Below are 20,900 nucleotides of genomic sequence, written 5' to 3'. Positions count from 1 at the left end.
TGATGTTACATGTTATTCCCTGATGTTACGAGCACTGATGACATTTATCATCCTGGATTTAGGTTTGGCACTGATACATTGAACCAGACCAGAACTCAATGACAAAAAATGTTCCCTATATAAAGGGGATATGTCCGCAGTTTTGTTCTTGTGAAACAAAGTTTTAATCCAGGAAGGGAAGTGCTCCAAAGGCAGTCCTTCACCTTTAAGGGTCCTCTGTACACTCTATATTAACCTAATCCACAGACCCCTTCGTCTGAGAGAAAACTTTAACAGGATCCTGGTTGGATGCTAAAGCCATCATTTAAAGGGGTTGTCCACTCTTAGAAAATTATTGATATAATTTGTGTAATGAAAAATTATACAATTATATAACTTTCTGTATCAAATCTCTCAGGGTTTATATATATACACATTCATGTGATGTCATACTGGGGCACGGCTCGTTATATCCCTGGTCATAGGATGTCACACAGGTGCACGGCTCATTCTATCACAGAGAGTAACCAGAGCTATACAATATAACCATGCACCTGTGTGACATCCCCTGAACAGGGATATAAGGTGCCATGCACCTGTGTGACATCACATGACCAGAATCTGATTACTATCCATAGGAAGTACATAATAAAACATTCTATAGAATGACTGCAAGCAGAGATCTAAAGAACCTAGAGGAATTGATATACAAAGTATCAGACTCATCAGGGTGAGGGACCACCATAGATGGCCTAGCAGGAACTGAAGTCCTGGATGCCACTGCTAGTAACAATACACATTATGATATGTTTACAGACGCAAACCAAAAAGAAGAGATCTGTGCATAAAGTTTGTCTAAGGCTACATTAACACGATGTATGCCCGCCGTACCGTAGTACGGCGGGCATACATCGGCGCTGCGGAGAGGAGCAGGGGATGAGCGCTGCTCACCCCCGCCCCTCTCCATTGGAAGATACAGTGCACGGCGCCGTATCACGGGAAGAGATAGGACATGTCCCATCTTTCCCCAGGCTACGGAGCGGTATGGGGCCGCACCGCACCGCTCCCGTACAGGGCCGTGAGCCCATAGAAGTGTATGGGGGCGTATATCGGCCGTACATACGTCGGCCGTACATACGTCGGCCGTACATACGTCGGCCGTACATACGTCGGCCGTACATGTGTGTGAATGCAGCCTAAGGCTCCCCGCATACAACAAGTGTGGTTTAACGGGACGCAAACAACTGTGTGCCATTTTTCTGTTGCAAATCTGAGTTGGTCTTTCACGGTCAATTCTGATACAAGCAAACCCCTCTTATGTCTCCCATTCAGGGGGTCCATTCTTATATTACTGCGGTTTCAGTGGAGGAATTACTGCTGCACATGGATAAGCCCCATTCTATGATGCTTGATCTGTGTGCAAAATCATTGCGGTCCAGTCTTGGCCTTCTTCCACCGCTCCAAGAGGCCAGATAAGGTGGATAAGGCAGTGGAAGACCCTACATGGGTATGGATAAGAGTGATGTAGAGAGTGATTGATGAAGGATGCCTCTGTGCCCTGGAATGACGCTCAGTTGTGGAGATGAAGAACCAATCTTCTTGTAATTACTCTTTTAAGTAAATTAGTCCTATGGCCGATATGAACGGAGCAGCATTGTGGATGCAAGCCTGTCACTTTATTCATATCCCCCGTAAATATAATCAGAGGGAAATAGTGGTTAGAGTCCCACAAAAAAGGCTCGTGTTTGATGTGTGTAAAACCTACTTTTCATGGTGCCATCTTCTTCCTCCTCCTCTTCCTCATCACTGTTTATTACCATGGTGCCAAGATCCGATTCTAACATGGTGCTATTGTGCTCAATCATGGTCTGAGCCCCCTCGCTCATGGTGCTGGCTGCTCTCATGGTCCCGGCACTCTCAGAGCTGGTCTTCACCATTGTGTGCGAGTCCAGCTCATCTTCCTCCTGCAAAACACAAGTAACATAAAGGGTTACTACATGGTCCGATCAGCGGATACGCTCTGCAAGATCCAACGCCTGAGACTAAAGATTAATTTATATAAATTTATTTAGTGTAACCACATCACAGAAACCTCAAACCTTACTATAAATACTGAAAGTTTCATTGCTGGAAAACAATGAACTTTAGCCGCGCGGTTTATGGGTTTGACGACTTCTCCGGGGTCATAATTCACAATTAAAGACAATAGGATTTCAGGGGGCGCAACGGGAGGCACCTTTATTCTGAGAACATGAAGTGTGAGGTCAATTTATGGAGGCTGCCATATTTTACTACTCTCTCATCCCGAGAAAAAACAAGCAAGACATTTTTAGTAACAGAAAAGATCTGCCGAGCAGATGCTGGGGGAATTGTTGAAAGGAACAGATTCCAGCATTGGATACAACAGCATTTCCAATCAGTGGCAGTAATGTTCCTGGAATGCAAAGCCGAACTGATGATAATCCAGTGTATGAATCATAAGCCCCATATGGAGCACAAATATTTGAAAACAGAGGAAAGACGCAGCTTCTCCCACACATACTCATTAAATGCACATCCACGACTCAGGGTAATACTTACCTGCTCTGCAATTTTAAAGCAGAGCTACCAACACTGACTGCAGGAAAAGCATAGCGTAGTCCAAAACATCTGCCTACACTGAGGCTCTTACTTTCTCCCTCACTAGGAACTCACCGCACACTACTGGCAGGGAGCCAGGTGATGTGAAATACAATTTTATAAAGTAGTGAAAAGATTCAAAATGCTGACTAGGGCATTTTTAAAATCAGCATAGAATAGTTTATTGGAACCTGTTACCAGCTAAAAATTACATTCCTGGGGACAGGTTAAGGGAGCTTCATACTTTTGCCAGTATCTTAGTTAGGATACAAATCTTAGTCCCACTCCAATGAGACCTGTGGACCCCTCTAAAGTGCTGATGGGTGAAGGTGCAAATTGTAATGCATTTTTCATTTTGATATACTTGGCTTTTTAATGTTTAAAGGGAATCGGTCACTAGTTTTAACCATGCAGACAGTGATAGTTGTTTGTGTAACCATAACTTTGTGTGTCTGCAAGTATCAGCAAGACTGTGAAAAGTTATAATCCACATCTTCAGCTTTTCCTGCACTGCGTTGCTCCACTACTTACTACATGCACAAAGGTATGATTACCTATAACTAGCACAGTATGCAGATGATTATTGTCAAAACTGATGATGGATTCCCTTAAAAGTCCTAAATGTACTTAACTACCAGATTAGATCATAAATTTCACAGCGGAGCAGCAAATAATTGAGACTTTACTTTGCCATGATTGTAGGATACAAGTAACACCCAACCTGCTAATAACTGCTATTACATCAAGCCTAAGCAATCAGCACCAAAACATAATAGTAGCTTCTACGGATGAGGCGTCTACGACAAGCCATGAGTATAACGTGTCATCTTTTAATGTCTCGTACAGAACACAATCGCTTCCCAACAGTATAGATTCCAATAATGATGATACAACAAGACAGCCGATAATTATAAAGGGACGGAGCTCCCCCTTATCTGCACAGTTTCACAATACATGAAGTGTGCGGTTATTTGTCAGATGTTCCGCATTAACCGACAGTTTAATATCCTCATTCCTTCTGCCCGGTGCTTAGACATACAGGCAGTCCCCGGGTTGCATACAAGATAGGGTCCGGAAGTTTGTTCTTAAGTTGAATTTGTATGCAAGTCGAAATATTTTATAATTGTAGATCCAGACAAAAAAAAATTTTGGCCCCAGTAATAATTGTAGTTTAAACATTTTTTGCTGTAATGGGACCAAGGATTATTAATATAGCTTCATTACAGACACATTGCAGCTGATCATTGCAATCTGGGACTATAGTAAAGCATTCAGAGAGCTTCACCAGAGGTCAGAGGGGTCTGTCTGTAACTATGGGTTGTCTGTAAGTTGGGTGTCCTTAAGTAGGGGACCGCCTGTATTTCCATTCCAAAAAGATTTGTCCATCAGGACGTGTACACTAAAAACTTTCTAGTGGTGTCAGATTATAGGATGCTCATGTATTGGTGCTGTAACAAACTTGCACGTCATCCCAAGATTTTGGGGGTCTAACCTCTGAGAATCAACCAATTAAAAAGAAGGGGGGCCCGAACAACACCAGTCCAATCACCGTCTATGAAACTGCCAATTACAGCAGTGCCATAGAGAGCACACACAACATGCTACTGCAATTCTGGAGGACAATCCAGTCTGTGGATTACAGGAATAGTAGACGGGCTCTAAAGAACAGGAATTCCACTCTTTGGTGGCGATAAATGAAGACTTACTGCCAACTTTCACCAAAGATTGTGTCTCAATACAGGGAGTTTAAAGGAAACCTACCATCAAAATGCAGCATGATTATACCAGGGACATTTATTTATAAGATCCAGGTCCCGTGACTGTGGTATTTTTCTTGCACGTCTGATATCTTTGGCCTCCTTTCTTCTAAAATCAACTTTTACAATTATGTTAATAAGGCATTAAAAGTCTGAGGGGCATTACTAGAGCCCCTCCAAGTCTTAGCTTCACAGGCTGTTACACCGTTTCCCTGTTCCCTGCCTACTCAAACAGTGAAGGGGGGGGGGGCGCATGCATAGTGTAACAGTGTGTGAAGCTACAGCATGGAGGCCAAGGCTCATTAGTAAAATGTTAAAGTTGATTTTAGAAGGAAGGAGGCCATGGATAACAAATATAAGAAGATTATCACAGAGCCTGGATCTATGAGTAAGTGTCCCTGGTTTATCATGCTGGATTTTGATGGAAGATTTCCTTTAAACCCTGGGGCTCCAGAATTTTTTCAGGGGGCCCTACAATTAAGGCAGACACACACCATATAGGTTACTGGAAAGTTAGATGATTGTAGCTACTACACTGACACTCCTATTCCATATGTAAAAACTATGATAACTGAGGTGTCATTCCAAAAGGCAGATTTGCTAAACTTTATTTAAAAAAAAAAAAAAAAAAAAACTCTCTCTCTATTATATATATATATATATATATATATATATATATATATATACACACACACACACATGCATACATTTGTGTATGTCTTTACTGGTAATGTAAATATATGTTTTAGAGCCTATTTAGGTATAAGTATTAATAAAACTTTTTGCCACCTTGTTTTCTCATATGACATTTATGGTTCGATGTGAAAGTTGATATATGCAGTTCTCTTACAGGACACAAGGGGGAGCCATAGACTACAAAATAAGAGGACGTGGAAATCGGGAGAAGGAAAGCGCTAAAAGGAAGTTCAGGAGAACAAGTAGCAGATGAGGGCAGGTTGACAGGACATCCATTCCTATTCATCATCATATCTATTGATAATCGCTGCAAGTAAACGACCTGAAGTGATTGATTCTAAGTGGAGCCATCATAAATGGAAATAATCTGACATGTACACGTCAAACGGAGATAATCTTCGTGGGAATATTGACCTTAAACGCTGAAATGTCGGAGCATGGAAACATCTCACCTTCTTGACCTGGGTCACACAGTACAGTAGACAAAAGGGAAAGTAATGATTATAGAATATAAAGTTATATATCCAGATGCAGCAGAATATCAGTTCTGGAGAAGTTCCTGCAGAAAGTGAATGGATTTCGATTCCAATTAGAGTAAAGTGACAGTCGTAGAGATAGTATCAGGATTACACTAAAATTCCCATGGAATTCCAGCACAGGAGAAATTAAAGGGGGTTGTTTTCTGTACAAACTTATGTTTTTGTTTTAAATCTCTTTTTATTGTATATAAACACTCACCGGCCACTTTATTAGGTACACCATGCTAGTAACGGGTTGGACCCCCTTTTGCCTTCAGAACTGCCTCAATTCTTCGTGGCATAGATTCAACAAGGTGCTGGAAGCATTCCTCAGAGATTTTGCTCCATATTGACATGATGGCATCACACAGTTGCCGCAGATTTGTCGGCTGCACATCCATGATGCGAATCTCCCGTTCCACCACATCCCAAAGATGCTCTATTGGATTGAGATCTGGTGACTGTGGAGGCCATTTGAGTACAGTGACCTCATTGTCATGTTCAAGAAACCAGTCTGAGATGATTCCAGCTTTATGACATGGCGCATTATCCTGCTGAAAGTAGCCATCAGATGTTGGGTACATTGTGGTCATAAAGGGATGGACATGGTCAGCAACAATACTCAGGTAGGCTGTGGCGTTGCAACGATGCTCAATTGGTACTAAGGGGCCCAAAGAGAGCCAAGAAAATATTCCCCACACCATGACACCACCACCACCAGCCTGAACCGTGGATACAAGGCAGGATGGATCCATGCTTTCATGTTGTTGACGCCAAATTCTGATCCTACCATCCGAATGTTGCAGCAGAAATCGAGACTCATCAGACCAGGCAACGTTTTTCCAATCTTCTACTGTCCAATTTCGATGAGCTTGTGCAAATTGTAGCCTCAGTTTCCTGTTCTTAGCTGCAAGGAGTGGCACCCGGTGTGGTCTTCTGCTGCTGTAGCCCATCTGCCTCAAAGTTCGACGTACTGTGCATTCAGAGATGCTCTTCTGCCTACCTTGGTTGTAACGGGTGGTGATTTGAGTCACTGTTGCCTTTCTATCAGCTAGAACCAGTCTGCCCATTCTCCTCTGACCTCTGGCATCAACAAGGCATTTCTGCCCACAGAACTGCCGCTCACTGGATGTTTTTTCTTTTTCGGACCATTCTCTGTAAACCCTAGAGATGGTTGTGCGTGAAAATCCCAGTAGATCAGCAGTTTCTGAAATACTCAGACCAGCCCTTCTGGCACCAACAACCATGCCACGTTCAAAGGCCTCAAATCACCTTTCTTCCCCATACTGATGCTCGGTTTGAACTGCAGGAGATTGTCTTGACCATGTCTACATGCCTAAATGCACTGAGTTGCCGCCATGTGATTGGCTGATTAGAAATTAAGTGTTAACGTGCAGTTGGACAGGTGTACCTAATAAAGTGGGCCCACCGTGGAGTCTCCAATTCTCTAGTAGGCCTGTCCGAAACTGACCATCAAAATCTTATCAGGGAAGGCCCGACACCTGTTAATCCCCATTATAAACATGTGAGCAGCACATTGACCACTGAGGGATTTCTAATACCACTGATCAGCGGGTTGCAGTTCCCCACCAATCAGAAACTGATCCGTCCTTAACATAGGTTATCAGCATTCCTAGAAAATCATCTAAACCTGATGAAGGAGCTTATTTAGAAGTAAAGTCCAGGACATAAATATTGATGAAATATTTGACAAACCCTCCCCCTCAGATGCTGCCACTGCATAGTATACACAGTTATATAAAAATATATTCACTCGGGAGTCCCCGGACAACTGCCCCACCCATAAATCCCAATAAGTTAAAATAATAAAAACTAATAAAATAAAACTAATCTAAAACTTGGCTTAGAAAATGTATGTGTGAATTAATTTCCTCATTGGAAGTACAATAATCTTTCATACAGGCAGTCCCCGGGTTACATACAAGATAGGGTCTGGAGGTTTGTTCTTAAGTTGAATTTGTATGTAAGTCGAAACTGTATATTTTATAATGGAAGTTCTAGACAATTTTTTTTCTTTTGCCCCAGTGACAATTGGAGTTTCAAAATTTTTGGTGTAATTGGACCAAGAATTATCAATAAAGCTTCATTACAGACACCTTATAGCTGATCATTGCAGTCTGGGACTATAGTAAAGCATCCAGAGAGCTTCACCAGAGGTCACAGTGGGCAGAGGGGTCCGTCTGTAACTATGGGTTGTCTGTAAGTCGGGTGTCCTTAAGTAGGGGACTGCCTGTATACCTATACAGTGATGGTTCTTTGCTACAAAAAAGAAAAATAAATGTAATAATAACATTTAAAATACAGGAATATAATAATAAAATAATAACAATGAAATAATAAATTAATTATCATAATACTAGAATAATAAAATATTAAAAAGAAATATTCACCAGTAGTTGCACGGCACTATATGTGTGCGCGTGTATATGTGCGCGCGGGTGCGAGTATGCGTGTGTCTATATGTGTATACGTGTGTCTATGTGTGTGTGTGTATATATGTGTCTATGTGTGTGTGTGTATATATGTGTATATGTGTGTGTGTGTATATATGTGCATATGAGTGTGTGTATATCTGTGTATATGTATGTATGTATATCTGTGTGTATGTATGTATGTATGTGTATATGTATGTGTATATGTATGTGTATATGTACGTGTATATGTACGTGTATATGTACGTGTATATGTACGTGTATATGTACGTGTATATGTACGTGTATATGTACGTGTATATGTACGTGTATATGTACGTGTATATGTACGTGTATATGTACGTGTATATGTACGTGTATATGTACATGTATATGTACATGTATATGTATATGTATGTATGTATGTATGTATGTATGTATGTATTATATATGTATATATGCATGTGTGTGGTTTAAAAAAAAAAAATCTATTCTGCATTATAGGTACAATTGTCTATGAAATAAGTAAACAGTGGAGGTTTCATCTCATCACTTGCCACAAAATCAATTAGTATTAAAAAAAATAAAATAAATTGAATACAAATAAGTTCAAATAAAAATAAAATATCCAATAGGTTTGTGCAGCTCACGTCTCCTTAAAACACAGGGAAAATGGCATGTAAAAATCTTTGTTTTTCAGGACAATCCATTTCCGCAGTACAAATACATCTTTGACATGAATGTATTGTGGTGGTTAAAATTAAAAAAAAATATATATACTGAAAATATAGAAATAAAATACAAATATATGGTGAATATACAAATATTAAATAAATTAGATTTTAAAAAACCCTTCCCTAATCTGTGTATGCAGCACGAGGCTCTTTAAGGTGAAGGTATGAGCGGGTTACACAGTGTTGCTGCGCTGGGTACATCTTAGAGGAGCGAGGGGTGTGATGGAAACCTCTTGTGACAGGCTGACATGTTTTGATAGGTGCTGAGGTAAGTAAACAGATTTTTTTAATTAGCAGAAAACGGCAAGCAAAGTATTCTACAGGGGGGTAACGGAGATCTGAACGCTTAAATGTTAGTTTAAGCATACTGACTAAGACTGGCCTCTTCTAGAGAATTTTAATTTTTTGGATAGGATTTTGATTTGGGAGGTCAAGCAGCTGTGCGGTGGAATGTATCACAATCAGACCTCAGTTCATGACAGATTGCAGGGAATATGGCCAAATATTTATTACCTTAAAGAACAGGGTCACTCCGCTTTGTTATTTCGGTCTTTTCGGTGCATATTGAGGACTCGTTTAAGCTCTGAATGTTTTATTTGTTTTATCCCTTATAGAAAAAAAAAAAAAACGTACAGGCACGGATGCCAACTTACACAGTGTAAAGTAAGAGGAGTCGTGTACTGCGGCCTGGATGGGTCTCTGGGGTCCGATAGGAAGACTGGAAATGACTTTTTGAGGTTTTGGTTTGGTGTAATACTATATAATACGGAGCTTCATATTCCGAAAACAGAGGTTGTAGAGGAGGGAGGGATAACATAATTCATAATAAAGCAGGGTTACTCATACATATGGAGGAGATGGGCGAGTAGGGGCTGTAGTAATATCAGTCGTATATAGACCCTGGATACCATATTCTAAAAAAAAAAATTACATTGAAGTTGCATAACTATATAAGACATACCATGGGATTTGCATTGCCATTGGAAACTAAAATCATCAACAGTGACTTACAGCCTACCCCACAGTCACCATTGTCCTTTTGGCCAATCATAGCCATGAATATATTCAAGGGCTGTTAATTTGGAAACTTGTCCAGGTCAGGCGGCCATACACCATCAGGTCTGTGCTGTCTAGGAGTGTGTCAGAGACACCCCAGCGCTGGGCTTGGCAATTTCTGACACTCCTATACTTATGAATGAAGAGGGGGGGACACATGCTAGACCTGCCTGTACCCCAGAGTGCAAAGGGTTTGTACTTGTGATAGGGGATAACTTGCTAAAGAAAAAACTTCTAGGGGAGGGGGCGCTCTTTCCATTGAATCCTCCAATGTGGTTTATAGCCACAATAGCCTTCGTTGGTGTAGTCGGCTAGAAATCTGTACTGCTACGGATGTTGTCTTTAGGACAAATCTATTCTATTTGACCTTTTCTATCCTACCTAAATCTATTTTCCAGGTGGAATCCAATGATGATATGATGGAGCATGGAAGAACTGTGGTGAGCAATTTGCTGCAGAGTGATACACTGCTCCATCTGCTGGTTTTCGGAAAACACACAATGGTCACCTCCTATAAGTGATACATGGGACATTGCACAGCCACATGTTGTCTCTAATGGCAGGGCTTACAAATGTAATTCCAACCCAGAGAAAATAATAAATTTTCCAGGAACGTCTCCTCCGGATAGCAATGCTTCCCTATCCAGTGAAATCACCAGATTTATGGCCAATTCAGCATTAACGGAACCGGCTAAGACACCAGGTTCTATTGGATCTACAGGTGCAACTACGACATCAGTAGGCGGTTGTACTGCAGGATGCCATAGAGAACCCGTACCCTCCATGTCCAACCTTATCTAATCCTGAATCAAGGCTAGAGGCGATAACAGGGTCCATGAGGCCCCTTGGTTACAGTTTTCCAGGGTGAGTACAGCCAGTAGTATGTGAGCCTGATCCCACGGACTGCACAAGATAAAACAGGACGGGAGTCCATGCACAAGACAGAAATATGATGCAAGGACTTTCCATCTACCGGTAGAACCTCAGCACCACTACTTTATTAAATGTAACGTTTTATTCACTTCCAGCAGATGGGAATCCTTGCATCAAAATTCTGTAAAATGCAAGGATTCCTGCGATGTAAAAGGTGTTTAGCCTGTTGGATGATGCCAAAATATGGGCCAGGTTTCACAGGCTGCACATGTCTCCCAAAACTGTATTTTCTTTTTATATACAGTCATAGAAAGTTTTTTTTCTCATTACTACAACTTCTTCATTTTACTTTATTTATTAATGAGTTTAACTTTACAAACTCTGTGTGTAAACGCCAAGCATGGTGTAAGTATTACAGGAAGGCATTCCAGCTTCATGATTCCCTACCAGGTTCAATCCTGTCCAGCTTTTTTCCCTTCACTCTCAGCAGAACTGGGGATGTCAGCCCTTTCCTGACTACCTCCGCAGCGCACCGCATTACCAACACAAACATAGTGACTACATTTCCTAACAATGAAACTATATCCTCTTGAAGTGCCCAGTTATCTGGATTAGAGGACATGGTTGTTGCTGATGATGATGCGGATCATCCCGCTGATTAATCCCACGGACATAGTGCCAGGAACCATTCCCTACATGCCGGCTGCTCGGTAGCAGAACCCTCTCCTGTAATGAATGGTACCAGCTGTGCAGACTTCTGGCTCAGGCATTGGGTAACAGGTTGTATGGAAGGAGAAAGGAAGGAACTTCATGTTTCTGCGCTTGTAAAATCGAAGATGTAACTAAATGTATCCGTCTTAAAGCTAAATAGCAACAACTGGTTAAAAATTAACAGATATTCCTTCTATTTATACAAAGTTCTTAAAGGGATAAGTATTGGAAAGGGATGGGGGGGGGGGCACTTACAGAATTTTCATCTTCCTCCTCCAGTTCTCTCTGCTGCTCCTCGTGTCGTTTTGCCTTGATGTCCATTGCTTCTGTGATGAGGTCTCGGAGAATGGACACCGGTTTAGCATTTTTGATAAACGTGTGCTGCAGAGAAAAGATGGACAGATTCAGAACCAGCTAAGTACTCTAACATTTTCTTTATCATCCAGGGACTAAACAAACTAAAAATGTATGAATAAAACGATACAATGCAAAACAATATCATGAAAGAAAAAGGATTCACATCCCCAAACAGATTCCAATGCTGAGGTATACACACACATACACTATCTGGGGTATTATCTGGATTTCACACAGATTCTGCAGTATGAATCCCAAAAATAAAAAAAATAAGATAATTGTGACAAAGTTGTGCATTTAAAATACTGGCACTGTCACTGGCTTTAACACTATTAAAGTAACAGCCCCCTCAGTTAGCATTCCCTATTTTATGCTAAATTTTACCCATGTACCTATATGGGTTCTATAGAACCATGGTTTTGGTATGATATTAATGATGAGAATCTAATCTTTTAAATTGTATCAGGCTTGTGATCCTGGGTGCTAAAGAATTCATCACAACCAGGCACATTATGCAAAGTGATACAGGTATCATACAGTCGTGAGACTCCTCCTCGCAGGCATGCGATGTACCTGATAAGCTGAGTGGCTTTGGCCCCCAGGTATAGCAAATGTGGCAGCCAGGGCATTCTGCTGCCAGCCCACTTGGCATGGAGTTTGCCTAGGGGGATCAAAAGCCATGCACAAATATTTGCTACTTTTTCATGGCTTGTAAGCCAGAAGTGCCTCCATAGATTGAATAGGAGCTGCAGATAAATATCCAGTTCTTGCTAATTACCCTTTAGCCGATTTATAGATGAAAGAACCACAAACTATCTGAATCATGGGTCTGGGTACTATAAAGCCCACGATAGAAGAGTCTGAAATGATGCTCCCCGTCCAGTCTCTAAAAGTGACTCATCTCATGCAAAAGGTGACTCTTCTTTGCCTATTTGTATATATCGTTGGCGGATTAAATGAGTGAGATTTTAACATTACATAAAGAATTCTTTAAAAAAAGCACATTTCAGACCCTACATGAGGGGGCTGGTAAGTTTAATGGGGTTAAATCTGGTGACAGGTTCCCTTTAATTTACCCGTCGGTTTTCAGCACATTTAAGCGCCCAGGAAACAAGATTTACATTACTTATTTTGAGCAAAACTGCAAGGAAACTACTTAAGACCTTACTGCCATTTAACACAAATTTAGCAAAGATTTCTTTATTAAAGAAATTCTTAGAAAAGTACAACCTTTCTGCGTGTCTCCATCCACATCTATACACACAGGCAGCACCCTTGTTATGTTATGCGCACGTATATTATACAAACTGAGAAATGCAAATAAGAGGCAACATGAAGGTACTTTCTTCCTAAATGTTTATTTCCTCAACTTTGTGTTCCATGACTGTAAGCGTGGAGAATCTGAAACCTGAGCCATACAGCAGGGGGAAAAAAAAATGATAATATCTTCTGTAAACAAGGAAAGGGCTTAATTTGAGTCGTTTCCAAAATATCTTTAAACCAAATTAAAATACAATTAACCCCTTTTAGATGTCGTGTAGTCATGCACATGTGTAACCCTAGACTGTAAACTTACAGCAGGCACAAACCTACATTAACTGGAAACCTACTGCTCCCGCTGGTATTAGCGGCTGACCACTTCAAAGGACCATGCACTTTACGCTTGCAGAAAACGCTCTGCTGTGCAATGCCTGGGAAGGTTTCGCCAGATTACCACATAATCTGGTGATAAAATTAAATATATATGTGTTGTATCACATAGATCACAGTCTTAAAGGGGTTGTCCAGGGGGTTGAAATGGCTGCTTAATTCCAAAAACAGCACCAGCATGGTCAGATGTGGCACTGACATTGGAAGAAATAACATCAGTGCAACCCCTTTAAAGAGACCCGTCACTACCCTCAGGTAAGGTATGAAATGTCCTTTCTAGAATTCCCTCTTATTTGAAATCCCCCCCGTTTACCTTTAAAAAGTCTACCCAGAAAGTAAAAAAAATACATGACTATTCTTAATCCAATTTAACATTAGATGAGTCAAGTTAGTGCTTTCAGGGGTAGAAGCCCTTCTGTTCTATAGCACCCAGAAACAACCTTTTTGTGTCATATTAAAGATGAGTATCTCATCTTTCAAATCCAATCGGTCTTATGCCAGAGATACAGGCAACTAAAGACATAGATGGAAATGTAAGCTGGAGATAAAGATACAGTTCCCAATATTTTTCATGTCCAGTTCTGTAGCTCACAGAACCACAAGCCTGATCTGAAAGATGAGATCCAGCACTCGGAATCTTGGAACACCAACAATAAAACTTAATTCTTTAGTCGTAAAAGTTAAAATACATGTCGCGGTATCTCCTATAAACAACCTACATGTTTGGGACATCGCCTAACATTTGCACAACTGATTTTTTTAAATAGGTCAACAGGAGAGATTTCACATAAAAAGAGGGAATTCTAGAAAGGACGTTCCATTCCCTACTTTAGGTGACTGTACGATTAGTGGAGTAAAACCTTGCCGCCAAGCAATGAACACTCCCCCCTCCCCACCTTCCCCCCAGCAGCAAAAACTTGGTGACTCAGATATCTTAAAGGGGTTATCCAGGTGTTAAAAAATACTGAGGGCCGGGCTGGGGTGGGCTAGTTAAACATAACCTCATCCAGCGCTGCCAATGTCCCGCACCGTGGTCAGTCTCTTCTGTGCGGCGGTTTGTATACAGGGGCGCACAGGGATCTTCTGGAAGCTCCCATCCGACACCATGTCCCAGCGCTTACAACGCTGAGAGATAGGGACGGATGGTAGGAGCCGGCCACATCGCAGACCGGAAGCTCCCTGTGCGCGGCTTGCATGCCCCCTAAACAAACAGGGGCACGGATCAAACGGACCGCATCGTGCGACATCGGCGGCGCCGGAGGAGGTAAGTACATGTTTATTATGTTTAAAAGGAACCTGTCACCAGGAGACCCATTTTAGCACTCCCCCAGTCCCCACAGAGCATAGTACATACACTGCCAAAGTGTTTCTGTAGTAAAAATTGGTTTTACAGAAAAAAAAGACATGTTATATTGTACCTTTCATTAGCATCTGCTGTGTGACTAGGCAGTTGCCAAATGGGAGTGGCTGGAAAGGAGCAGTCCCCCCCCCCTTGGGAAACAGCTACTCCATGTGACCTTTTCAAATATATGAAAACACCCATCACTGGGCGTCGTGACGCCCCCTGCTCCTCTACAGCCAATCCCGAGTGTTGGGAGTTATTCAAATATTTGAAAAGGTCACATGTTTCCCAAGGGTGGGGGGGGGGAAGGAAACTGCTCCTTTTCAGCCACTCCCATTTGGCAACTGCCTAGTCACACAGCAGATGCTAATGAAAGGTACAATATAACATATCTTTTTTTTTCTGTAAAACCAATTTTTACTACAGAAACACTTTGGCAGTGTATGTACTATGCTCTGTGGGGACTGGGGGAGTGCTAAAAATGGCTCTCCTGGTGACAGGTTTCCTTTAACTAGCCCACCCCAGCCCAGCCCAGCCCGGCCCTCAGTAATTTTTAACAGCCGGATAACCCCTTTAAGGGCCAACAGGTAAACAGAAAGTTTAGCAAAATGCAAATTACAATATGTTCATCTACTTATACTTCTCTTTGAAAATAAAAAGGGAAAAGTCCCCATGGCCAAGAAGAAGGAGTTAAAGAATCAACACCTCAGCCGTGAGGGTCTATAGATCCTCTCCTTCTACTGGGAATTTCCACATAGGAAACACAAGGCTAGCAATAGTCTGAGATGTTGCCCTTCGCCATGGAGCGCAGCGCATTCCACGCACTCCATGTCACTGACCTAGAAGAAGTCACCGGCGGGGGCCAAGCTCCAGGATCTGTTAATCATTTGGGCAATCAGTGAATAGCTGCACTTAGAGAGACTATATTTATTCCATTTGGAACGCTTCCACGTAAAATCAGATATCTGAGTAACTAGCTCATAAAAGTTATTCAATACCAAAATAAGAAGTGTTATCTCCAGGAAGATGAGGCTCGTGATATGCCGTAATTTACAGCATCATGAAAGAGCAACAGTGTCAGGGCCTCAACGTGCAGAAGGGAATTACTAGGATTTCTGAGCAGCCGCTGAACTTTGGAGTCAGATCCGGTTGAATCTTAGTTGACTGCCTAAAAAGCGCTACTGGTTTTCTTTTTGTCACGAGGGTCAAGCTATAGAGAACCTTCTGTACATTTTAATAATGTCCGGAAACATCATTACATGCAAAAATTCTATTATGTCTGAATCCCATGTACATTGTGAGCCCAGACATTTTGGGACGTGGGAATACCCAACATGTTTACAGTTCTCACTGTTAATTTGTATTTATATCAGTTCTAGGAAAATGGGGTGATTGAATTTTTAGGGTTTTATTTTATTTAATTTTTTTTTACTTTTTTTTTTTTTTTTTTTGTACTATTTTTATGATCCCCTAGGTTTCTTTAACCCTAGGTTGCCTAATTGATCCTATCATACTACAGTATGGCAGTACATGGGTATTTTCCACATCATCTATTACAATGTGCAAATCGCACATTGCAATAAATGGGTTAAAGCAAGACAGCCTCGGGTCTTTGTATGACCTGAGGGTGTCATAGTAACAGATCACCGCTCCCCGATGAGGTCACAGGGAGTGACAATCTAAAGCTACATAGATGCACCTACATGTTGCATACTTTTAAATGGCAAAGCTGCCGGCGGAGAGTGAAGGGTTAACACCCCTGTTCAGTACTGATCACGGGGGTTTGCTACAATATGCCCCAGCAGAGACGTGACATAGTGATATGTCAGGCTTCGTTTAAGACTTGAAAACTATAATTAAAAAGCATTGCTCTATAATTTAAAAAAAAGAAAATCAGTTTGGAAACTTATATGCAACTCACCTGATGTATGCATCTGATCACATGATATCACAGCAGCCTCCATAGAGGATGGGGTGGAGAAGTAGTACATGGATACCATGCCATAATACTGCCATGTGATCAGATACATACATGGGGTAAATGTAACTGGGTAAAGGATCTTAGATGATATCACCCAGGTCATATGACATACTGAGAAGACGCATTGGACATGAGGAGGTATAGATGGGAGGAGCCAGTTGAGCAGTACACTCTCCCTCTCATGCCAGGTAATAGAAGATAAAGTTGATTAATAGGGATTTAACCCCTTAACGCTTAAGCCACTTTTCATCTTCCTGACACGGCCCATTTTTTCAAATCTGCCCTGTTTCACTATAAGTGGTTATAACTTTGGAACGCTTTAACATATCCAAGTGATTTTAAAATTGTTTTCTCGTGACACATTGTACTTCATGTTAGTTGAAAAATTTTGGTGGTATGTTTTGCATTTATTTATGAGAAAATCAGATATTTGGTGAAAATTTGGAAAAATTCTTGATTTTAGAACTTCAAAATGTTCTACTTTTTCCATTCATAGTCATAACCGCAAAAAAACTTAATAACTAACATTCACCGAATGTCTTCTTTATGTGGACATGGTTTTTTATGCATACTCTTATGTTTGTAGGATGTTATGGGGCTTTGAACGTTAGGTGCGATTTTTCACATTTTCATAAAAAACGAAAAATCCTGCTATTGGGGGACCTGCAGTTTCAAATCACTTTGAGAGACCTAAATAAAAGTAAAACCCCATAAATTACCCCATTATAGAAACTACACCCCTCAATGTACGTAAAACAACTTTTAGGAAGTTTGTTAACCCTTTAATTGTTTTACAGGGGTTAAAACCAAATCGGATGCCATTTTGAAAGTGAAATTTTTTTGGCTAAATGAATGTGTTTTTCAAAAAAATTATAAATTTTCAGTGGATAAAATACCAAAACGCTCCACAAAATTTGATACCCAATCCCTCCCGCGTATAACAATCCCCCATAAGTGGTGGTAACCTGCTGGGCATCAAAGAGAAGCGGCGCCATTCAGAGCAGAGTATGCATTGTCACTTTTTATTGGCTATACAATCTTTATTTTTTGGGCAATTTGGACATGTAAGGGCTTATTTTTTGCGACACAAGATGCACTTTCAAATACTTCATTTTAGTGGGTCATTAGCTTATTGATGAGATTTTATTAACTCTTGAATGTATGGGTGAAAAGAAAATTGTCAATTTTGGTTTCCTTTCTTTTTGTATTTTTTGGGGGTCGTACACCGCACACTAAAAATACTATATTATCTTTATTCTACAGATCACTAACTTTTTTTGATTACTTTTTAGAACATTTTTGTGCAGAGATTTTATGAAAAATGTACATTTTTGGCGTGTTTTTCGGGTTTTGTTTTTACGGCGTTCACCGAGCGGGTCCAATAATGTTTCTGAGTTATTCTACGGATTGTTACGGACGCGACGATACCAAATATGTGGGGGGTTTTGGCGATTTTGTGTTTTTCTCACTTTATTGCATGTGTATAGGGAATATTTGTGTTTAGGGGGACTTTAACTTTATTTAATTAATTCTTTTTATTAAAAAATGTTTTTATTTAAGGTTTTTAACTTTTTTTATTTACTTTTACAGGTAAGCTTGAACAAGCGATCCACTGATCGCTTGTTCAAGCTATTCTTCACATTACACAGTGTAATACAGATGTATTACACTGTGTAATGTAACATGCTGCGCATGCCCAGTGTCTTACAGCCGGGTCCTGCCAGAAGGCAAAGACCCGTCTCCCGGAAGGAGGATCACGCAGACCAGGGCACTGGCAGTCCCGGGGCTGTGATCGGAACAGCGGACCCCCCTGGTAAGCTCTGCTGGGGCATCACTTTAAATGCCCCTAACACACCGCGGTCAGGGGTTAACACCCACGATTGGAGAAATCTCCGATCGCGGGTGTTAGAGGCAGGTGTCGGCTATAACATATAGCCGACAACCGCACCTTCTGGCCCCGGCTTCGTTTAGGAGCCGGGGCCAGAAGCATGACATAATAGTACTGCATTTTGCGGGAACGCACCTCCCGCGATGCAGTACTATTACTGGGGTTAAAGGAAACCCTTTTAGCTAAAAGAAGGGTGTCAAGTAGGTACTAGGACACTGTGGGAACCTGCCACTAGCTATATTTGTGAAAATGTGTTGACCGGTACCCTTTAAAGGGGTTGTCCAGCCACATCAAGCTCTTCCCTATTAAAAACTGTTGACTGGTGGGGTCCCAGTGTTCAGACAACCCATTGGTCACAAAGGCAAGGCTCCGTTGTGCCCCAAATGACTGTACCGACAGGCAAGACTTGTGCAGAGCTGCTACATTTGCAAGTAGTGAGCTCAGCTACCTCCATCAGTGCCACAGAGATGAAAAGAGCAGGAGGCGAATGTCCAACAATCTGCACTGTTCATTTGGGGGTTCATCGGAGCCCCCTGCCATCACAGGCCGGGTGGAGGAGGTGGTGGTGGGCGTTGCTCAAACCTCCCCTCTCCAAAGGGAGCTGAGCGGTCGTTTCGCGGTGTGGCCACCTGGCTCAGACATGGCAACCAAAATGGCAGCCAAAAAATGGCAGCTAGCTCACAGACCCCCATTTGTAGACATGTGCAGGGGAGCCTTATACATACATAGACACAGTTGTACATAAGTAAAATTGTACAGGCGGGTTTGAGGTTAGTACATTTCGTTGGTTACTTAAACGACTTTGTATAACATTCATTTCTAGGTGATTTATGGTGTCATTACTTTTATTACACACTAGTTAAGCACTGTATCATTTCAGCAGTGTATTCTTTTACTATATATTATTACACATTATAATGGCTTGGTGAATGTAGAGATCTACCGACCCGTTGTAGCGATCCATCAGCACAATGCACTTTACGAAAGTTCTAATAATTACATAAATCTTATAAGAACCAGTTCACATCTCAGTCATTTCATCAGTTATTGTGACCCCAATACCAAAAGTGGTGGAAGACCTAGATCTTGTGCAAGTTATACCTAATATACCTGTGCACCATTATACCTGATCTATGCCTAGTCTCACCAGGCTTTGGTTCATAATAAATATGCAAAAACTGATAAACTGATCCAATTAGAATTACATCATTACTATGGAATATTCAATTGTAAAAATGTAAGCACAAAATTACTTTGTGTAAAATATCTGCCCCATAACACTTACTTACAGGCACACTGATAGATTTTAAAGAAATCTACTATTAGGATAAACCAGGGACATTACTCATAGATCCAGGAGCCGTGACTGTGGTATCTTCTCATATTTATTATCCATGCCCTAAATTCTTCTAATACTATTTATAAAATTATGCTAATTAGACTGTATGGGGTTACAAGCAGCTTCACAGGGTGTTACACAGTCTCAACCTCCCCTCTGTTCTTTTAGTATTTCACCCCTCCCTCTGTTTGCCATAATTTCACATGGTGGGGAAGGTGGGTTGTTCAGTGTAACAGCCTGTGTGGCTGCAGCATAGAGGGTGTTACACTCCCAGAGCCATTCAGGCACATTAGCATAATTTTAAACATAGATTTTAGAAGGAAGGAGGCCATGCATAACAAATATAAGATTAGCACAGTCGCGGTGCCTGGATCTATAAGTAAGTGGTTCTGGTTGATCATACTTGATTCCGATTTCCTTTAAGTGATAACTCCCAATTCTTTGCACTAGTTAGTTTTACACTAGTGAACATAGATAGAAGTGGGAGGGGGGTCCCCTATTGAGGTCACTAGATGGGTATTGTTTTTGTGCATTCATAAAGGAAATCTACCATCAAAATAAAGCATAGATGCAGACTCTGTGACTGCGGTAATCTCCTTATAATGGTTACCCATGTCCTGCTTCCTTCTAAAATCAACTTTTAAAATTATGCTAATGAGCCTGAAGAGTTTTGGGGGGTGCTAGTGAGCTACTTTGTGCTTCACAGGCTGTTACACTGTATTCCCCTGCCCTGCTCCCTCACTACTTACACCCACCTCTGCCTGATGTAATCTCACTGCAGCAGACGGTGGGAGGTGGGTGCTCCTGCACAGTGTAACAGCCTGTGAAGCTACAGCACGGAGGGGTAAACAAGATACTATATGTGAGAATGCATCACAGCATAGTGAGCACATCAATAACTGGATGTTCACTTTTGAGAAAAGTATGGAGCCGCTCTACCCCAGGTGCACGACTCCAAGAGACGCCCT

At 41.3% G+C, this 20,900-nt stretch overlaps 1 protein-coding gene across 1 annotated transcript in view; it reads right to left on the bottom strand.

Annotated features, from left to right (window-relative positions):
* The window catches only part of STK3 (serine/threonine kinase 3), a 157,028-nt gene that overhangs the window by 70,183 nt on the left and 65,945 nt on the right, over positions 1 to 20,900 (bottom strand). The window contains exons 8-9 of the mRNA XM_072151508.1: positions 11,631 to 11,756; positions 1,745 to 1,943 (exon numbers count right to left, since the gene is read on the bottom strand). Coding sequence (XP_072007609.1) covers positions 1,745 to 1,943; positions 11,631 to 11,756 — 325 coding nt within the window. The remainder of the gene's footprint in view (positions 1 to 1,744; positions 1,944 to 11,630; positions 11,757 to 20,900) is intronic.

This window comes from Engystomops pustulosus, chromosome 5 (assembly GCF_040894005.1).
Source record: "Engystomops pustulosus chromosome 5, aEngPut4.maternal, whole genome shotgun sequence".
Taxonomy (NCBI): Eukaryota; Metazoa; Chordata; class Amphibia; order Anura; family Leptodactylidae; genus Engystomops; species Engystomops pustulosus.
This window is presented reverse-complemented; position numbering and strand designations above follow the sequence as displayed.